The 19,892-nt window shown below is 36.8% G+C and overlaps 2 protein-coding genes across 4 annotated transcripts; both read right to left on the reverse strand.

Annotated features, from left to right (window-relative positions):
• Positions 1-459: 459 nt before the first annotated feature.
• Positions 460-8,298, reverse strand: mdm2 (MDM2 proto-oncogene). 2 transcript variants are annotated; one of them, XM_079868398.1, is made up of 11 exons: positions 8,223-8,298; positions 6,739-6,810; positions 6,582-6,656; positions 5,431-5,564; positions 5,035-5,084; positions 4,863-4,921; positions 4,631-4,700; positions 2,936-3,093; positions 2,679-2,822; positions 2,102-2,170; positions 460-1,574 (listed from the first exon to the last, which is right to left on the reverse strand). In XM_079868398.1, exons 2-11 carry the CDS (start codon positions 6,796-6,798, stop codon positions 951-953), a joined length of 1,443 nt encoding a protein of 480 aa, XP_079724524.1. In that variant the 5' UTR covers positions 6,799-6,810; positions 8,223-8,298; the 3' UTR covers positions 460-950. The 2 variants fall into 2 exon arrangements, with proteins under 2 accessions (XP_079724524.1, XP_079724525.1); XM_079868399.1 differs by having other exon boundaries at positions 6,887-8,224.
• Positions 8,299-8,320: 22 nt separating this feature from the next.
• Positions 8,321-15,960, reverse strand: slc35e3 (solute carrier family 35 member E3). Of its 2 annotated transcripts, XM_079868401.1 has the most exons (6): positions 15,695-15,960; positions 15,338-15,582; positions 14,830-14,940; positions 13,849-14,007; positions 13,514-13,596; positions 8,321-10,531 (listed from the first exon to the last, which is right to left on the reverse strand). In XM_079868401.1, coding segments are annotated over exons 1-6 (786 nt in total). In that variant the 5' UTR covers positions 15,696-15,960; the 3' UTR covers positions 8,321-10,344. The 2 variants fall into 2 exon arrangements, with proteins under 2 accessions (XP_079724527.1, XP_079724526.1); XM_079868400.1 differs by having other exon boundaries at positions 15,338-15,960.
• Between the last annotated feature and the right edge of the window lie 3,932 nt (positions 15,961-19,892).

A 19,892-nucleotide genomic window follows, 5' to 3' on the forward strand; every position in this document is an offset into this window, starting at 1 on the left:
AAATAAGCATCTTACCATGTCAATGAACTTGTGTTGTGCAACTTCAAAACACTGATTTTTTTTCTTTTTTCAAAAGCAAATTTTAAACAGAACATTGTTAAATAGGTGGTGGAAGGAATATTCAACAAAGGAACACACAACCATAGAGAATACAAACGATTCACTTGTTCATGCTGCAACACAATAGATTTCCCATTGTAAAGCCTTTTGTAAATGTAAGGAGGCGGAAGTTTGTGCCAAGTTGCTATTAGAGAGAAACAAGTCAGAACTTGTTTGCTGATATTGAGTGAAAAGTGGGTCCCTAGAAACCAAAGCTCTCTCTGGGTGACCGCCGTGTACGACCCAACAAACAGCACGGGCAACTGACTCCAGCCACCTGAACCATCTTCCTACAGCCCACTGGCTGAAAACCATTGCATACCATTCAAAAGAGCAATCACCTGTACTGTAAATGTGTAAGAGCCTCAAAATAATCATTTATTATGCCTCGCTCAGAGAAAATAAGACAGTCTTTGCAGCAGAAAAACAATGCTGGGGAGCATTTCCTTCGAGAGGAGAAACAATTTAAAGGGGGTGTCTCAAGAGCTCAGGAACTCAGGAACACCTTTCAGTGCAGCAAAGAACTCAAATCAACATCAATCAGAGAAACTTACACATCAGCATTTACATAAATTAAATTATTTCATTTCTAGTAGATGATATAATGTATACAGCATCACTGCAAGTCCACAAGTAGTTGTTTTAATTCTAAGCCCTTAAACTCGACCCTTAAAACATAAATGTATTTTCTAACCAGCATGTGAGTGAGAACCTCGCTTGTTGAGTCATAAATAAAATTTATTAATCATTAAGAAATTTGAACAAGAACTATAATACAAGGCAAGGCGACATATGAGCCTCCCAGACTTCATGTGAGGAAAGTAGAGGAGAGGAGGTATATCTGCAGTGCCTCAGCTCACGTAGGTCAACACCACTGACTGAATGGGCTCTCGGCACACCGGACACAACTTGTTCCGGTTCTTTAATTTCTTGGCGCAAGTGTAACACGCCATAAGGTGTCCAGTCCTTCCATGGACGATGCAGCCATTCTTGGGGCGACTCTGACAGATGACGCAGGGCTCGAGGCATGTGGCGGGTAGGTAGGCCTCCAGGCTGTTGAAGCGCTCTAGCTCAGGGGTCTCTTCCTGGCTGCCGCCCACACCAGAGGAGGTGGAGGGCTGCGATGACGAGGTCTGAGAGTCAGTCAGGGAGCCGGGGGTGGCAGAAGAGGGAGCTACTTCTTTGGCGGCGGCGGAGACGGGAGATTGCAAGCACTTGCCGTCGGGTACGTCCACTCCTTCGTCCGTCTCTGGAAGAGGGCTTGAGGGTTTGGAAGGAAGCATTTTGTCATCCGAGGACAAGATGGTTGTTGTGGTGATGCTGGTGACTTCAGTGCTGGTTTGAGTGTTAGTGGAGGGGTTTTCATTGTTGGAGTCTGATTCTGGAAGCCAACCGGGTCGGACATTCCAGCAGCTTTTGCAATGCCGGGGAAGAGGAGGGTTGAGCGCGTTACATTCAGCACACTTCCAGTAGTCCTGAGTGAACACATAGTTGCATTAATTACAGATTTTTCATATCTACTATGCACATGCACTTTTTTTTTTTTTTTTTTTTTTAAATACAAAAGCTTGTTAAATAAATCCAAAGGTCAGAGAAAGGGTGGAAATGGACATGAAACACTGGTTTTGGTGCAAGAAACTTTAAAATGAAATGCTATAAAAGTTTAAAATATGGTCAACATGAAATCAAAATGTAAGATATTGATACACATTCCTGGTCGTATTACGCACAATTCAATGCACAAAGTTCGTAAGGGGGGAAAAATGTCTGTCTTCATAATCATAAACAAAATGTCATAACTAGCAGCTTCTCTGCAACAACTTTCTTTTTTGGCAGACTCACAAAAGCCTCTTATTTTTAACCCTCAACCTTTGATCCAAATGGCACCACAATAGTATGCAACACCCACTTTTCATGATCCAATCTAATCATGATAGATAAATCCAGTTTATCTGGATAAAGTCCAGTTCTACTTTCATTATTGAAGTAAATTGCTACATACTGCCTCAGTTATCTCAGTATCCTCATCAAACGAGTCTTCATCCTCAGCGATGATTGTGACTTCATACACCTGAATGAGCAAAAGAAAATTAGTGAGTCAAGGACTGTTAAACAGATTAGGCTACTACGTCAGGAGTATCCAAAAACTCAGTCCTGGAGGGCCACTGTCCTGCAGAGTTTAGCTCCAGCTTGCCTCAACACACCTGATAGGAAGTATGCATAGAATGACCTTGATTAGTTACTTCAGGTGGGTTTAATTGGGGTTGGAGCTGAAATCTGCAGGACAGTGGTCTTCCAGGGGAAGGAATGGACACCCTACTTCTACACTAATCCAGATACATAAAAACACTCTCCTAAGTGGATAAATTTGAAAATGCTTTTTTCGCTAATAAAATTAATGTGCAAGAATAATTACGAGTTATCTCAGTGAGCTTTTACTACATTTAACGTGCAGTAAGAAGATTTGAACATTTTCTGATGTTTCAGTGCGGACGGAAAGCATTTTGAAAATGCGGTTTTCAAATGTATCCGGATGTTTGTTAATATCTCTCTTAATAGAGCAGGAGTTGAGTTGAAACCTCGTTGTCTCCCGGCACCGAATCCTCATCGTTCTCACTGTAGGCATCGGAGTTGATGGACTCCACCTCGAACTCCACACTGAAATTATCAGAGTCCGAGTCCTCGCTTTCATCACTGCCTTCACTGTGAGAGATACCTACTTCCTGTTGAACAAACAAAACACTGGTTAGAGAGGGCCACGTGACAGGACAAAGAAGTTAATGTAACCGCTGGTAAAACAAAACTATGTGAAGGACCGTTTAAAGGTGCTACTCACAGAGTTGCTGTGTGCGTCCGAAGACTCGCTGTTCCTCCTCTCCCGGTGCAGGCCGCCGATCACGCACCAAGACAGGCTGTCATCAAATGTCAGGGAGAAGCTGTCTGACTTGTGCCTTTTCCTGCGTTCTCTAAGCTCGTCTTCGGCTGAAGAACTCTCTATTGAAACCACAAAAAATGAGTTTAGCACTAAGCTGTCATGCGCCCGAACTCGACAATCGACTACTGTGGACTTCAACCGAAAACAGGATGTAAATACAGGTATGTGCGCTGGCTGAAATAACATAATTTTTATTCATATCTTGCACATCTACTGCAGTCAAATTCATCCGTGTTCACTCTAAAGGAATCACTCACATGGCTGGGCACTTGTAATGACACATCAAGGATGTTAAGAGGCTAAAAGCAGGTTTAAAACTTGCCCCATTGAAGTCAACAGGGTGCAAATTTTAAAAAGAGGATAACACGGTGTAGGCAACACCGATTTTTGTCGTTGTTCTCTGTACTGACAGCACTCCAAATTTACAAAAAAATGAGCTCAATGTTAAAATTGACCGGAGTTCTCCTTTAAGGTGATGATACACAGGGCAACTTTTTGAGCAATGTTGATGGGCAATCTTGCCGAGCGACTGTTGCTTGGGCACTTTCACATTGAAAATGGGCAATACATTTCTATCTGGATAATTTAGATGGGTCGTGGGCCCTCTGTCTCATCTGGTTGCCCATTGACGGCAACATTGCCCAGCAACATTGCTCAAAAAGTTGCCCTGTGTATCATCACCTTTAGGCTTTCCAAACATTTCCAGTCTGTTTTTTTCTTTCCTCTATACATTCAAACTTGTGTTTTTGTAAACGTACACTGCTTATTGCATTAGTGTAAATCAGTTAATTTGCTGATGGTCCTTTTCTATGCACTCAACTTATGGGCCATGCAGGAGCAATGCTCAGAGCAATAATCCTGTTTTAATGGTGCATCTGGTGCTGCTTGCTCAACAAACTGCCTTTGTGTGCATAGTTGGGGTTTTAAAATGGGCCATTGAAGAGCAGCAGTCATCTGAGCACATTCTGCACAGCCTCCAGATCTCAGTGTCCTTTTGAGAGGTTCACAGTCAGAGAGAGAGCAGTCACTATGGTACCACATGTTTACCCACATGCAGTCCTCTGTCAGGACTGAAGGAACAGCACAAAATGATCCATTATGAGGGTTGTCTTCCCTGCTCAGCGGCTGAGGCTGTTATAATGTAAATTGGATATACTCATATAGGGCAAGAAAGCAAACGGTCCTTAAAGAAAGGAGTTGCCTCAACCTTTCACAAAACTCCCATGAAAAAATAAACAAGCTGGCAATCATGAAATCTAAAAACAGCTATTTTATTTAATTTCATCCAACGCAACTGGCTAGCAAAAAATAACAGGAAGGGACAAGCCCTTCCTGTTCAAACAGGATATATGCCAATACTGGAAAGAAAACTGACCATTAAGCTCTGCTCAAAACATTTGTTAAGTGACAGCTGAATGTGAAGATACAACTCTATCTGAAATCCCATCAGACCCAGTTGATCAAGCATGTGCTTTCATGCACACCCAACAGGACACAGCTGGTCTGTGTGTGTGTGTGTGTGTGTGTGTGTGTGTGTGTGTGTGTGTGTGTGTGTGTGTGTGTGTGTGTGTGTTTTGCTCTGTGGTGTGTGCTTACCAGGATCACTGCTCCTCCTCCTCCTGCGCTGCTGTTGTGAGGTAGATGAGCGAGAGTCTGAATCCGTATCCTGGAATAGACAGTTGGGTTTCAGTCATGCTTCAATCTCAAACACAGCAGGAGCTCTATAAAACCCATTCAAGCACAAACACAGCACTCCCAGGGCAACTCTGTGGAATGGGTCAATACTCTGAGGTTCTAAGTGTGTTGGAGCATTAAAAAAAATGTTTACCCCGGGCCCTCGATCTGGTTCACTTTGACTCCTGGGTTCAGAGAAGGTAGACTGAGTTTCTGTAAAAGGAAACAAGGACAAAAAAAAAAGATAAGAACATTTGTTCGAGCAAAACAATAATATTAAAGATTGAACAGAGGAGATAAAACAAAAGGTTTAACGGTCATAGTACCTGGATTTTTCACTGTCACAAGGTTTCTATTGATCATTGCAAAGAGGGCTCTGAAAAACAAAACAAAAAAAAACAAGGTAAAATTAACAAGTAAAACTTTCATATAGCAAATTTCACTTTCAGTTCTTAAAAAAAAAATATGAGGAACACATTATATATGCTATTTTAATATATACATACATATATATCTCTTTGGTCATCTAATGTGACTAATCAAATATATTTTGCAGCGATTTAAGATCTTGAACAGGTGATCGCATATTCATTCAGAGCTAGTAGGTTAAATATCCCAGACGCTGCCACCTGTTGCTTTAAAGCCCCACCCTGATATGCTCAGGGGTCATTCATTATTGCTGCAGCTGTTTCTGTCTACGTGAAGTTAGGGTCAATACGCACCGTGGCTCTTTGACTGAGAAACTCTTCACTCCGAGAACAGCACCGAGAGCATCCTCTCCGCAGTGAACGATGTGTTGCTGCTGCTTGTCATATAACTCCTTGCTCATGATATACTTCCCCAAATAAAACATAACCTAAACAAACACATAAACAAAAGAGTACTGTTTAGAGATCCACAAGGAAACAATTTCCTGAAACAAGTGTGTTGAGAGAAAGGATGGCAAAGATGTGGCTGGTATTTAAATACAGATGAGTAATACATTCCTGTTAGTCAGACATAGTTCCACCCATTAAAAAAAAAAATGACTCATGACTTCAAGCTAAAAAGTTGACAACAAATGAAAATATATCAAACAACTTTACATTTCACAAGTAAGCATATTATCCAATTATCTATATTACTGCACAGTGCTCACTACCAATGAAAGACAGAAATTAAATTTTGTAGTTTTAATCGTTTTATATATATTTGCTAAGGTGTTCAGAATGGTTTCTTACCAGATTGACTCAAAAAAGCCCTCCCTAAAGTCTCTAGGCATTATTCGGGTCTTTCCTTTAATGCAAAAGGGATTTTTTGAACTTTCTATCATCCTACAATCAAAAACCTAAGACTTATTTTAGTCTGATAGAATGTGCAAAAAATCCCTTTTGTGAATTATTATTCATCTGTACCACAACTTGAAGCTTAATACTTTGGGTTTGGGGTTTGTTCAAATCCCTAAACCAAAGAATGAGCAATGTGAAGAAAAAAAAAAAAAACTAAGAAAAAAGACCTTTCTTGTCTTGCAAACACCAAGAATGAATATCTCACTGAATACAGGCAGTAACTAAATATAATTCACCACCCACTGCCCTAGAATATTTACAAACCATACACACAAATGAGCAGCAGCAACATGAAACTGGAGAAGGATTATTTTAGCTAACAATTTCAAACACCACTGCCATATGACCGTAAACTCATTTCAGAAACTCTCAAATAAGTGCTTATATGAAAGACTATTCACACAAAACATATGGCAAGGTTCGGCTACTAAAATAACTAGCATAATGCCAATTAGATATAATAACACCATAAAGCATGGTGTGTATACTAATGTTTAAAAGTTTGAATGGACTAAAAACTGCTGTCAACAGACACATCTCCTCACCTCCTTCATAGTGAAAACATCTTTATCTGCACCTGCATCCTCTAACAGCCTTTTTAACTGCACCTTTGGTCTTACCTAAGGAAGTTACAATAAATAAGACTCAGTCATTTCAAGGCATAAAAACACATGTGAATACTCAAAAGAACACGGCATTTACCAGTTTTTCATTGTCAACCTTGTTGATCTGAGAACTGCTTAAACAACTCTCTGTTGCCATATTTGTAGTGATCTGTAAAACAAATGAACAGCTGTTACATGAAGCACATCAACACACATAAAAACTTCAGAAAGAACATTAACGTTACCTGTGCAAATGGAGGTAAATTGGATATTCTATATATACTCTAGCTGTACATAAAGTGCTTGAGCTCTGGGTTAATGAGGAGTGGGAGCCGGCTGAGAGCCAGTCTATGGTTTAAATAGACGCAGAGAGACATGTCAGGGCTAGAATCCACCGCGCCGATCATCATGTCCTGGGCGGGTTCGGGCATGACAAGTCAAAGCGTGACTGGCTTCCCACTCCTAGTGGTGGAAGACGATCTTTGCTGAGCTTGTCTGTCTGTGTCTCTGCGATCATGTCCGGGCATGTCCCTCTCGACTCACTACTACACTACACCCGCCCAAGCTTATCAGTGACAGGTGAAAAAACGAAGTGTTTGGACCAAAGCGATGACCACAGCCCGGATTATTAGAGCCTCAGTCAAATAAACCAAAATAAACTAACCAAAAAGACCAAAAGTTCATCATTTACAAGTTTACCACGGATGGATGGATTGTCATGCGAGTAAAGCTCCAAATGTCTTTGGAATACGACAGTGCTTTGTTTGTTTATCTGAAATGCTCTGCAAACAGTACGTTAGTAACGTTACACACTAAAACACAACAACAACAACCTCAAGCGTGTTGTCTTCTGGATTTATATCTGACATCTGCGTGCATGGGAATGTCCTCCATTCAAATTAGCTGCATATGATTAATGTAAAACCTGGAGCATCAATTGCGATCGACGTGTAAATGTTGTTTTACGGATGAGATTTAACGTTACAAGTGATCGATCAGATTAAACGATTGGTATCGCACGCTTTTTGGTTTCAGTGTGACAGATTATTGTCCTGTTTATCACCGTGAACGTACTTTGAAACAATCGTTATAGTATAAAGCGCTATGTAAATAAAGGCGACTTGACTTATCCAGCATAAACGTCATGCAAGCCGTTGTTTACGTAACTTACGTTACTTTTACACATTTCGTAATTTCTTTACAAGCAGATTAGTGGTAATAGTATTAAATAATCAACATAAAATGCTTCTCGCCGAATGTGGGGTGTTGCATATTTGAGCGACTACGCTGTCGTTATTGTTACAGCGCCACAAATGCGCGCTCTCTCGGGTGTCTGTTCCCCGCTGTGGACGCTCAGGAAAGCCCGAGGCTGCGGTAGGCCGCGCTTACAGAGCTAGCGCTTGGCTAACTGAGGCAAAGGATTTCAGGCGAATAAACGGATATTAAAGCTTCATGCCGTGTTAAAATAATAAGCTGGAGCGTTTAGCAGTATTTGCAGATAAATGCAGCCTGATAGGTGTAATAAATATATGAGAAAGTGCGAAAATTGTTCAACTGAAAGTGTTAAATAATATGTCTTACCTGCTGGTGACCGTTGAGAGGCGCGAACTCTAACTCCCTCTATCGGCGACCGTTTGAATTTGAAATGTTCCAGCACGTGCACTAAACGCGGCGTGTAAACATCACACAATACACTCGAGTATGAACATTATTGTCTACTCTTGCTGTTTTACTGTTTATGGGTTTAAAGTAGCTCAGTTAAATTGTAAAATCGCTTTTATATTTTCAGGTTAACATAGGATCGAGGATTATCTATGTTGTTGTAAAAAGTTGTAAAAAGTAAAAAAAAAAAAATTGTCTCCTTGTTTTAATGTAATATAGTTTTAGCAGCTGAGTTCTACATATTTCAGGTAATATGTGTGAAGCTAACAAGATAATATTACAAAAAAGTAAAAGTATTACCAACATTTTTTTTTTTAATTACATTTAGTTGTAGAATGTTATTCTCTGCTTCCCGTGTTTGCTATTTAAAAATGCCTATTTAAAACATGTATTGAAAACGATTCAGGGCAAAGGTTTGTTTAAATATATATATGTTTTTTTGTTTGTTTTTGTTTTTTTGAGATTTTGTAAAAACATTGAGATACTTAATTTTATAAAAGTTAGGAGACAAAAATCATTTGGGTACATTAGCTAATCTGCCTGTTTAAATGGTTTAGTTCTGCTCTATACATTTTATGAGCTCTATCCTGCCTTTTTAAATGCTTCAAAGTATATTTTCACATACTTGTGTATTATTTTGAATTAAATATACAATTTAATTTACCTAATGCTCTTGGGTTCAATTTAGTCCATGTTTTACTTGTTATATGATACATTATCACTTATTTTCATATTATTAGTGATAGTGTTTATTTATGATCACTTGATAATATTAGGCTAAACGCATCTCTAATCAAACCACTAGATAATGATTTCCTCCTTTGATTAATGAACTATTTTGCATGTTTCTATTGTGTTAACTGAAACCCCTTTCATCAGCTGTTTTGATTTCTTGTTGAGTAATGATGACTGTTGTCGTAACATGACCCTTGTACACATTATTGTGAATGGTAGACCATTAGTTAGCCAACTACACAGAAACTTGCTAGTTAGGGGAGCTATTATTTGCTGAGTGAAATCAGTGCTGTGTAAAGGGGACAAATGCTTTGGAAACATGTCTTGTACAGTCCCTGTGATAGGATCTGATCTTTAGGGCCCAAGCACAATGACTCAAGAGGTTATTTTAGTGCAACATGTCCCTTTACGCTCAACATGTTTGGGCTTGTACGTCTGTAATAATGAGGAAATTCCATGGACCACTGAAGTCATCAAAAAAGCAAATAATTTAATTAATGGTAGTAAGGATGAAGACAAATCCTAAAGATTAAAGTGTAAGGCATTTACAGTGTCAAACATATGATCCAGGTTTTAGTTCTCATAAAACATTGATCCTATACTAAGGCACAAACAAACTTCTTTCCACTTAAAGGGATAGTTAAACAAAAAGGGAAATTTACTCCCCCGTATGTTGTTACAAATGTATTTCTTCTGTGGAACACAAAAAGATACTTTGAAGAACACTGAGATCTAAATATTGAAGCCCACCGACTTGTGTATGATTGAAAACACTCTTGATAAATCTCTCAAAATCTCTTCTTTGTTTGAAAGTAGGTCATTTTTGGGTGAACTATCCCTATATTTTCAGCATTTTGGTTTACCATATCCCTTTCGAAACTGGGACGAGTCTAATATTCATGCAAAACATCTAGACTGGAGACAGGACTTTGGAATGTGATTAATGTTTAAGTTGCAAAAGAGAAAAGCATGTAGAAAAACCCTCAACATGAACCGAACAAATTATTGACATTCCATTTCATAGACAGCAAAAGACTCACGTCTTTTTGCCAAGTAGGCAGTGACCCTTGTCCTCGAAGTTGTGCCTAGACTCAATACAAGATAACATTCCATCCTTGAAGAATGTGACCCAAAAAAAAGTTATCTGTAACATTCTATAAAAAGTTTTATTGTTGTACAGACCATTTGAAAATACATCATTAAGTAAAACATACAAAATAAAAAAGGAAATGCTTCAACATTCAGAGTTTTTCTCTCAAACGTTCTGCATGTTTATTTGCAAATATTGAATTTTGGCACATCAGGCCTATGGTCTCTGTGTGAGCTTGCTTTTGCCCTCCTCCTGCTCTGCCAGTTTGAAATGGGTGTATGCCAGGATGCCAGTGAGGGTGCAGAGGATGCCCAGACCTTGGTTTAAGGACAAGGGGTCCTGGAACAGAACATACCCACCCAGTAATGTGATGCAGAACTTGAAGTGTCCAAACATGTTGTAGCTTTGAAGACAAATGTTAAGGGATATTGTTTGACAATGACAATGAGATCTCGTGAGGCTTATGACTTGTACTTGAGTCACAGACTTAAGTCACTTGAGTCACAGACTTGAGTCATGCACTCATAGAAAGAGCTTCTAAATGATTCTTTATGAACATTAACATTCTTTGAACATTTATAGTTAGGGTTTTTGTGTTTTATAGTTAGGCTTGTGAATATGATATTTTAAAAAGCAAATAAATCTGTTTATAACAAACAAATAAATAAAATATGCTGGTTACACTTCATTTCACAGTACATGTACTTACAGTGTAAGAAAGTACTGGTATTATATAATGTAACTAGATGGGTTAAGGTTAGGTTTGGGGGAAGGTTCAGGGGTAGTACCTAGTTATAACCCAGTTATTGTAATTGCTATAATAAGTACATACTGGTAGTATGTTATTTTTGTAACACTTTACAATAAAGTTTCATTAGTTAACATTAATTAATTACATTAGTTAAAATGAACTAAGAATGAACAATACTTCTACAACATTTGTTACGTTATTCTTGGCATTTACTAATAGCTTTTTTTAAGATTAAAAGTTGTATCTGTTAAAATTAGTTAGCACTGAGCAAACGTGAACTTGAACATTTTGAATTAAATAATATTAAAAGTTAATAAATGCTGTTAGAATATTTCTCATTGTTAGTTCATGTTTGTTAATGCATTAACTAATGTTAACAAATGAGACCTTATGTAAAGTGTTACTGTTATTTTTTACTATTAAATTATTTAAGTTTTGTGAATACAGTACCAGTCAAAAGTTTGGAAACTACTATTTTTAATGTTTTTGAAAGAAGTCTCTTATGCTCATCAAGCCTGCAGTTAAAAAAAAACAAAAAACAGTAATATTATGAAATATTATTACAATTTAAAATAATGGTTCTCTTTTTTAATATACTTTAAAATGTAATTTATTTTTGTGATGCAAAGCTGAATTTTCATCAGCAAGTACTCCAGTCTTTGGTGTCTTATGATCCTTCAGAAATCATTCTAATATGATGATTTGATACTCAGTTATTATCAATGATGGAAACAGTTGTGCTGTTTAATATTTTTTTTTGGAATACTTTTTTCAGGATTCATTGATGAGTAAAACGTTAACAGCATTTATTCATAAAAACAGCATTTATTCAAAATAAAAACATTTCTAACAATATAAATCGTTACCATCACCTTTTATCAATTTAACGCATCCATGTTGAATTAAAGTACTAATTTCTTTAAAAAAAAAAAAGTTATTGTTCCCAAACTTTTGAACGGTAGTGTATATTGTTACAAAAGATTTCTATTCTAAATAAATACAGTTCTTTTTAACTTTTTATTCATCAAATAATCCTGAAAAAAGTATCTCAGGTTATAAAAAAAATATTAAGCAGCACAACTGTTTCCAACATTGATCATAAATCAGCATATTAGAATGATTTCTAAAGGATCATGTGACACTGAAAACCAGAAAAATGCTGCTGAAAATTCAGCTCTGCATCACAAAAATAAATGATATTTTAAAGTATATTAAAACAGATAACCATTATTTTAAATTGCAATACTATTTCACAATATAACTGTTTTTCTGTATTTTTAATCAAATAAATGCAGGCTTGATGAACATAAGAGACTTCTTTTAAAAACGTTAAAAATAGTAACGTTTCCAAACTTTTGACTGGTACTGTATATGTATAAAAAAAAAAAAAAAAGTATGTTCAAAATTAGTAAAATCTGTTAATATTGATTTATGGCTATATGTAAACGTTAATAAATCTGTTCAAAATAAGAAAAAATGGTTAATAAAAACAGATGCTATTTTTAATATTGATTTATGGTTTTATCAGTCTTGTGAATATAATGTAAAAAAGTTAATAAATCCGTTAAAAATAAGTATAATCTGTTAATAAAATAACAGATGCTATTTTTAATATTTATTTATGGCTATATCAGTCTTGTGAATATGTAAAAATGTAAATAAATCTGTTCAAAATAAGTCAAATGTGTTGATAAAATAATTTTTAATATTGATTTATGGCTATATCAGTCTTTTGAATGTAAAAATGTAAAACATAAGTATAATCAATTATTAAAATAAGTTTTTTTTTTTTTAAATACAGATTTTTGGACATAAATATCAGTGTTAAATAAACCTATACATAAATGGTAACACTTTAGTTTAGGGCTCAATTCTCACTATTATCTAGTTGCTTATTAGCATGCATATCACTAGGATATAGGCTGTTTATTAGTACTTATAAAGAACATATGAATGCCTTATTCTGCATGACCATATTCTACATCCCATATTCCTACCAAAACTACCTTACTAACTATTAATAAGCAGTAATTAGGAGTTTATTGAGGCAAAAGTCGTAGTTAATAGTTAGTCAATAGTATACTTTTATAAATTATATTTATAAAATTATTTATAAATGAACATTTTATATAAATTCTATACAATAGAAATGTATATAAATCATAATTCCAGATCCTTGGCTTTAAAAAGAAAAGCAGCAGCTTGAAATCCCTTTGTTGACAGAACACTTACCTAATAAGTGGCCCAAAAGTGCAGTTTAAAACACGAGATAGTCAAGTGCTCCCTCTGCTGCTTTCTTTGAGAGAGGTCTCACTCATAAACTCACTTTCAATGGGTGCATTCAAAACTATGAAATGTTTCTAGTATGGCTCAAGGCTACAAAAAAAATTCCTTCGATTTACAGCTTCCTCTTTCATTATTAAACAAGCGTGTAACTATGCTTTAACTATTTGCCCAGGCTCTGTAAGCAAACATGTGCTTGAGTTATAGGCCTAACATGACAATTAACAGACAAGTAATGTTATAGAGCACTGTTTACAGATATGTGTCTATAGGGTGTGTTTTGCACTATGAATAGAAGAGAAGGAAATAGCCACAGCTGTTGGTATTTTAGAGAAGTAGCAGAAAGGATACGTAACAGGAGACGTGTTCCCAATGATCCAGTAAATGGACAGATTAACCAGAAAGGCTATAACACCAGACAGCAGAACCATAACCTTGATGAAGGGGAGAAAAAAATCAAGAATCAACAATTTGAAATTGCAATTGATCTTAATACTTATCTTAAATTGAGCTTTGTGAACTTTTTACCCAATAGAGGGGAGTAAAACATTAAGAATTTGTACTTTTTTTTCCAGAAAATCTGGGCACAAGGCTTTCTCTGTGACTGTGTGTTTGTGTAAGAAGGAAATTCCTTTAAATAGTTGCAGAGGGAGTGTGTGAGCCAGTGAGAGAACTCATTCTCTTACCAGGGCCTGAAATGACCAGGGGCCAAAGATGCCGCCTTCTCCGCTCAGGGGTTCGAAGAACGGCACTAGGACCAGGAGAAATGCAGACGAAATGGGTGCCTGATAATACAGTAACTGCATAGAGTTCACCTGCAGCTCATGCTGTTTGGCACCGACCCACTATATTAAGAGAGACAAGTCATTAGTCAATTAAATACAGCATAATCAAAATATCTGAATAATAAATGAGGGAAATAATGTTTTTATGGTCAGGAATGCTACTGGGGATCCATGAAAGTACTTTCTTTATATATATATATATATAATTTATTTTGGTACATTTGTTCTATAGCTACTTTTTTATATCTTTATTTAAAAAAAACACTAAGAATGTTTGGTTGATTCAGTCTCTTCTGCTCACCAAGGCTGCATTTATTTATTCAAAAATACCATAAAAATAGTAATAGTGTGACATTATTACAATTTCATAAATATTTTAATAAAATGTAATTTATTCCTGTGATGCGAAGCTGAATATTCAGCATCATTACTCCAGTCTTCAGTGTCACATGATCCTTCAGAAATCACTCTAATATGCTGATTTGCTGCTCAAGAAACATTTCTTATTATTATCAATGTTGAAAACAGTTGTGCTGCTTTATATTCTTTTGTGGAAACTGTGATGAGTAAACTGTGAAACTTGAGTTAAAGTTCAAAAGAACAATTATCTGAAATAGAAATCTTTTGTAATATCATAAATGTCTTACTGTCACTTTTGATTAATTTAATGTATTCTCAATATCAAAAATAATAATAAACATTAATACTATTAATAATAATTTAGTTTAATAATAATATTAAAACAATCAATGGAAGTTATAAATACCAGAATTTCTATATTGGAGGTCTCTGGGTTGGCCAATAGTCTGACTCCTGATTCATGGGAATGAAGGGATATGACTTTTCCATAAGGATACCAAGTGAGATTGCCATAATACTTACCACTTGATACAGTGAGGTTACAAAGACCCCCAGTGTGGCAAAGATCATCCCCAGAAGATTGAACCTCACATCATAGTAAGAGTTCAGTATGACCCCTAAAGTGATTGGCACCTTTAACACACACACACACAAAATCAATAAATTAGGTGTGTGAAAGGTAGTGTAAAAGGAGATCACAGCTGTTATGTAACCCATTACCCTGCATAAACAAATCTGCATATAATCATGACTTGCTTTTATCAGCATTTAGCCTGAGCATAGTTCAAACTGATGTATGTGCATGCTATACAATTGATGAAACAGGTGACAGTTATAATAACACTCATTATTACAAGCAACTGCATATTTTTGCATTTACAGTGTGGTTCACAAGCCTGATAGTGATTTTTGTTTTATTTATTTATTTCCAGATTGAACATTGAACAACACATGACCTACTGATAAGTTAAGTAAAACGTTTGAATGACTTCTTAGACTATACCAGTCGCATAATTGAAAACCCACTTACTAGAGTCAGTTTAATCTTTGTGGAAAATGTCTTTCTGTAGTACATGGTCTGGATGGCTATAATCACGGGTGTTGTCATGGTCTTGGCCAGCTGATATGTTCCTATAGTGTTGCTTTGGAGAGACAGATTCGTGAAAACAACAAAACCACAGAAACTCAGAGCTAGCAGGATGATTTTAGAAGGTCTGAGACTCTTGGGGGAGAATATATCCATCTTCTGGCAAATATACAGCCCCAGCCATGTCACTACGAAATGAATGAGAGTCATGGTCATGTTGGGAAAGCCATAGTGCACATAGATCCATTTGTTGATGAACACTATGCAGATTGAAGACAATAAGTTAGCCAGCAGTCCCACTATTATCCGGCTGTTTCCAAACAAGTCAGAGAGTCGCGTCGCCATAGTTGAACTCATTTAGATGCAAATAATTCTGGAGAAACCGTTTAGGTGTCTGCATCAGCAGAGATATAACTCCACTGCTTTCTGTGGCTGAATGTGTGAAAGCGGTTCAGAAGAGCTTTCATTCTAGGACTCGAGCCCCGCATTCACTCACTCAAAGCACTGCCACGGCCGTGACGTGCTTAAACGCGACGCGACGCTCGCAAATGAGGGATGTTCTTGGAAGGTAACGGTCCAACGCGAAACTCTCGCGAGATTCACATACGCAGAAAAATAATAGCAGCGATGCGCATGCGCGAGAATTTCACAGCAGGACGGTTACCTTCCTTGGACAGACATAAGGGAGTGGGACACGCCACGTCACTGCTCTTACGTGTTGTCTAGTCTAGTAGTGGACAAAATAAGAGAATAGCCTAATTTTCTCAAATATTTGCAAAAGATTTGGTCCCTTTTATTAATTCAAAGACATTTATGAAAGTATTAGTGTTGGGGGTTTCTTCCTTCTACTTTAACGCAAAGTTTTAACTGTTTAAAAACTATTTTAGAGGACATAATAGATTAAACACAATCAAGCTTTTTTTTTTTATTAAACAGACACATTTCAAACAATATTTGGTTGGTTCTGATCTGTTAACTTTTCAGTGTTAGGGATGATATTATTTAGGCTAGGCTATATGCTTTTTCTGGACTTTTACAAAGCCTTCGATTCTAGTGAACATGGTTTTATATTCAACACTTTGGAAAAATTACAGTTAAAACAGCTCAAACACGCATTTTAGTCGCAGGCTTACGCCTTGTCTGTGAAACCTCAATCAATTCATTATATAACAAGATAAAAAAATTAAAAAGATGCCTGTTTTCCCATTCAGTTTTGTAAAAATTTTATAGGGTCGTTAACGAGCCGAGGTGTGTAACAGTGTAAGTATTTTTCTACACAACAATAATTGAATCTTTGATGATTGAATAAGTGCAATTCCCCTTTATTCCATAAGGTGGCAATGTCTGATACACATTGATGAAGTGACGTTTCACTCATAGTTACCGCAGGCAGAAAACAAAAGAATAGGAAGTATCATCAGCAAAACTTGAAATGGTACTGAACGCAATCAAATATTAGTGTCACTTGATGGTGGATCTGGTGAATAAGCTGTCAGTGATCAAAATATTGATTTTGAATATTTTGAAAATGATGGTTTTGATAATATGTTTGAGATGGCGAATATAAGCCTGATGCTAAATGTACTGGGAAATGAGCTCTGACGAGGACAGTGATGATGGTATAAAACATCTGCTCAAACTGAACTCTTCCAAGCTCCAAATGGGTAACCAAATATGCTTTATTTTATTATTCTGTTATTGTTACTCTAATATCAGGAGAGTTTTATATTATCGCGACAGGTAGAGATCCATCCGTGTTAGATATAGATCCAGGTCGCAAAGAAAGACCCGAATATGTAATAATGGTTGGTGAAACATTCATGCATTTAAGGGTTAATGATAATAACAAAGACTTAGACTCATGATCATTTTCATTATTTAGTTATTTTAATATGTGAAAGTTAAGCAAGGAGACACACACTTCTCTGAAATAAATAAATGGCAATTAGCCTAAATTGGTCGGTCAGGCATGACAAATAACATGATATATTTTAATCCTTCACCGTGTTTTTAGTTTAGAGCAATGACAATATGTACACCAATATCATAGGATAAAGCATAAAAAAAAAACATATAGAAACTATATATATTGTTTTTAAGATTTAATCATTTCCAGGACTTTTCCAGGACTGAGATCACTATTTTATATTCCAGATTCTGATATATCCAACTGTTTGATAACCATGGAACCAGACTGACCTTTGTTTAGAATACCCAATGTCACCAAAAGGTGGCAGCACAGTCCTGCCAACTCACTAAGCCCGCCTCCTATGATGTAATAATTCAGGCAGCACATTTCCCCTTAGTATAGAAATGCCGTTTATTGTGAAAATTGGATCTGTTCCCAAAATCCTGCTGAAGTGCAACATCAATATGTTGATTTCTCCTCTGAAACTGAAAAACATTTTCTCTTCCCCCGGTCTGATGACTGTAATAGTTCATGAGTAAAGATATATTAGTTGCCTCTAACTGTGTCTGCACACAGAATTTATCCTGCAGACAGTGTGTTAGTAGTGTAATGAATCTGCTACCAGTTCAGCTCAAATGAATGTGTGTGTTTTCAGTGAGCTATGAATGCCGCAAGCAATCGTTCATCTGCAGGCATCTGCATGAAATTGTTTCCCTCGTGAATCATTAAGGGGGCTTAATTGACTTTTTAAATGAGGATGAGCTGCTTATACTTGCTGTATTGATTAGAATTTCAAGGAAGTTCAGATCTGTGCAGTTACTAATGCCCTTGATAGATGTTTATTCGTTGTTCTTTCCCGCAACCAAATAGGAATAATCTCCCAGCCAGTAAAGACACCAGACTCACCCCCTACAATCCATGTGAAGAAATTATAGCCCCATTGAGTCATAAGAAACATGTTTTACCAAAAATATATTGTCGAAATAATACTGTCAGGGTTATGTCTTTTTTGTGTGTTTGAGTTTTACCTTTGAGTTACCTTTGTTCCTTTTTAACACTTCTGGCTAGTCTTCTTGGTTACTCATTGTTTGATTAGTGTTTGCACCTGTGATTCATTTCGTTAATTGGTTTGGTTCTGAGTATTTAAGCCTAAGGGACTGTTTACACGACACCATTTTCAACTAAAAACGTTTTATGCGTTTTGGCCATTCATTTACACAACAACGTGTTTTGGTAGCCTGAAAACGTCTCCATGTAAACAACAAAAACGCGAATCTCTGAAGACGATGACGTCATGCACATGCATATTACGTGTTTATTCTATAGTGTTTCATCGCCATCTACTGGCCTGGCAGCAGAATACAGGGGTTTTAGTCGTTTTCACGGATCCGTGTGAATGGGGATCGTTTTGACAATGGTGTCGTCTGTACGTGGAAAACTCAAAGGAAAAACTTCTCCGTTTTAAGCATATCGTTGTCGTGTAAACGTACCCTGAGTTTTCTTCTGTTCACTGTCTGTTCTCATGGTGTCCGGTAACGGCCGTGCAGGTCAGGTAATGTAGGCAAGCTTAGGTGAGAGTAGACGTTTCAAACAAATAGGGCTGAGGAACAAACTCAAGCTGCTCCGACATTTCTCTTTAAAAATTCTCGTTTTAGACTTCTAACTCGATCCTCTGCGCTTCTGCGTTCATCAACACGTCATGCGTCCGGTCAAAGGTCACTCTTCCGCTGGAACAAGACTCACGTATGGAAGCAAAAACGCATTGCTTCACTTCAGAAGGGCTTTATTAACCCCATGGAGCAGTATGGATTACTTTTATGATGGATAAATGCACTTTTTGGGGCTTCAAAATCTAAGGCACCATTCACTCCCATTATAAAGCTTGGAAGAGCCAGGGTATTTTTTAGTATAACTCTGATTGTGTTTGGCTGAAAGAAGTCACATTGTCACGCCTGCCAGCCGGAGTTCCTATAGCCACCAGAGGGCACTCCTTCTGTCTTTGTTATATCATCATGGACTGCATTTCCCATAACCCATTGCCAGGACTAATTATTGTTTGATAACTTCCACCTGTGTGTCATGCCCTTGTTAACTTTGCCTATATAAGCCCTGTTTATTCAGTCACTCATTGCAAAGTCTTGTATGTTGTCACACTGCATTTCTGAGCGCTTTTTTTGGTTTTCTGTTTCGTGAATTTACCCTTTTACCTGTTTTTTGGATTACCCTGTTTGCTCAAGTTATCCACCCTGCATGGTGTCTGTTGTGGATAGTTTTACCTGTGTTTATGACCTCTTGTATGGATTATGATTCTGGATTACCCTAAACTACTGCACTTGGATCCTCAACCTTTTTGTCTCTGAGTGGTTGATGGCTTGAGGGTGAGTAAATTATGGGATAATTTTCATTTTTGGGTGAACTAACCCTTTAACTACATATTTATATGTCATTTAATAATTCTATTATCTTTGAAATATTTTTTAAAGTGTACTGACAAGCATTTCTGGTGAACTACAATATACTTTAATGCCATTTCTTTTGAAACTTGTAATATATTTGTAATTACACATTTGTATTTAGTAAATTTAAAAT

Source organism: Squalius cephalus (assembly GCF_949319135.1).
Source record: "Squalius cephalus genome assembly, chromosome: 4".
NCBI lineage: Eukaryota > Metazoa > Chordata > Actinopteri > Cypriniformes > Leuciscidae > Squalius > Squalius cephalus.

Excerpts from the sequence above, each read along its gene's own strand:
- mdm2 (XM_079868398.1), bottom strand. The coding sequence starts at position 6,798 with ATGGCAACAGAGAGTTGTTTAAGCAGTTCTCAGATCAACAAGGTTGAC. Across the intron at positions 3,094-4,630 it reads GAGGAGGAGCAGTGATCCTG|AGAGTTCTTCAGCCGAAGAC; the intron begins GTAAGCACACAC and ends TGGTTTCAATAG. Across the intron at positions 2,823-2,935 it reads CGGACGCACACAGCAACTCT|GAAGTAGGTATCTCTCACAG; the intron begins GTGAGTAGCACC and ends TTTGTTCAACAG.
- slc35e3 (XM_079868400.1), bottom strand. The coding sequence starts at position 15,751 with ATGAGTTCAACTATGGCGACGCGACTCTCTGACTTGTTTGGAAACAGC. Across the intron at positions 14,941-15,337 it reads CAAAGATTAAACTGACTCTA|GTGCCAATCACTTTAGGGGT; the intron begins GTAAGTGGGTTT and ends TGTGTGTTAAAG. Across the intron at positions 13,597-13,848 it reads CCTGGTCATTTCAGGCCCTG|GTTATGGTTCTGCTGTCTGG; the intron begins GTAAGAGAATGA and ends CCCTTCATCAAG.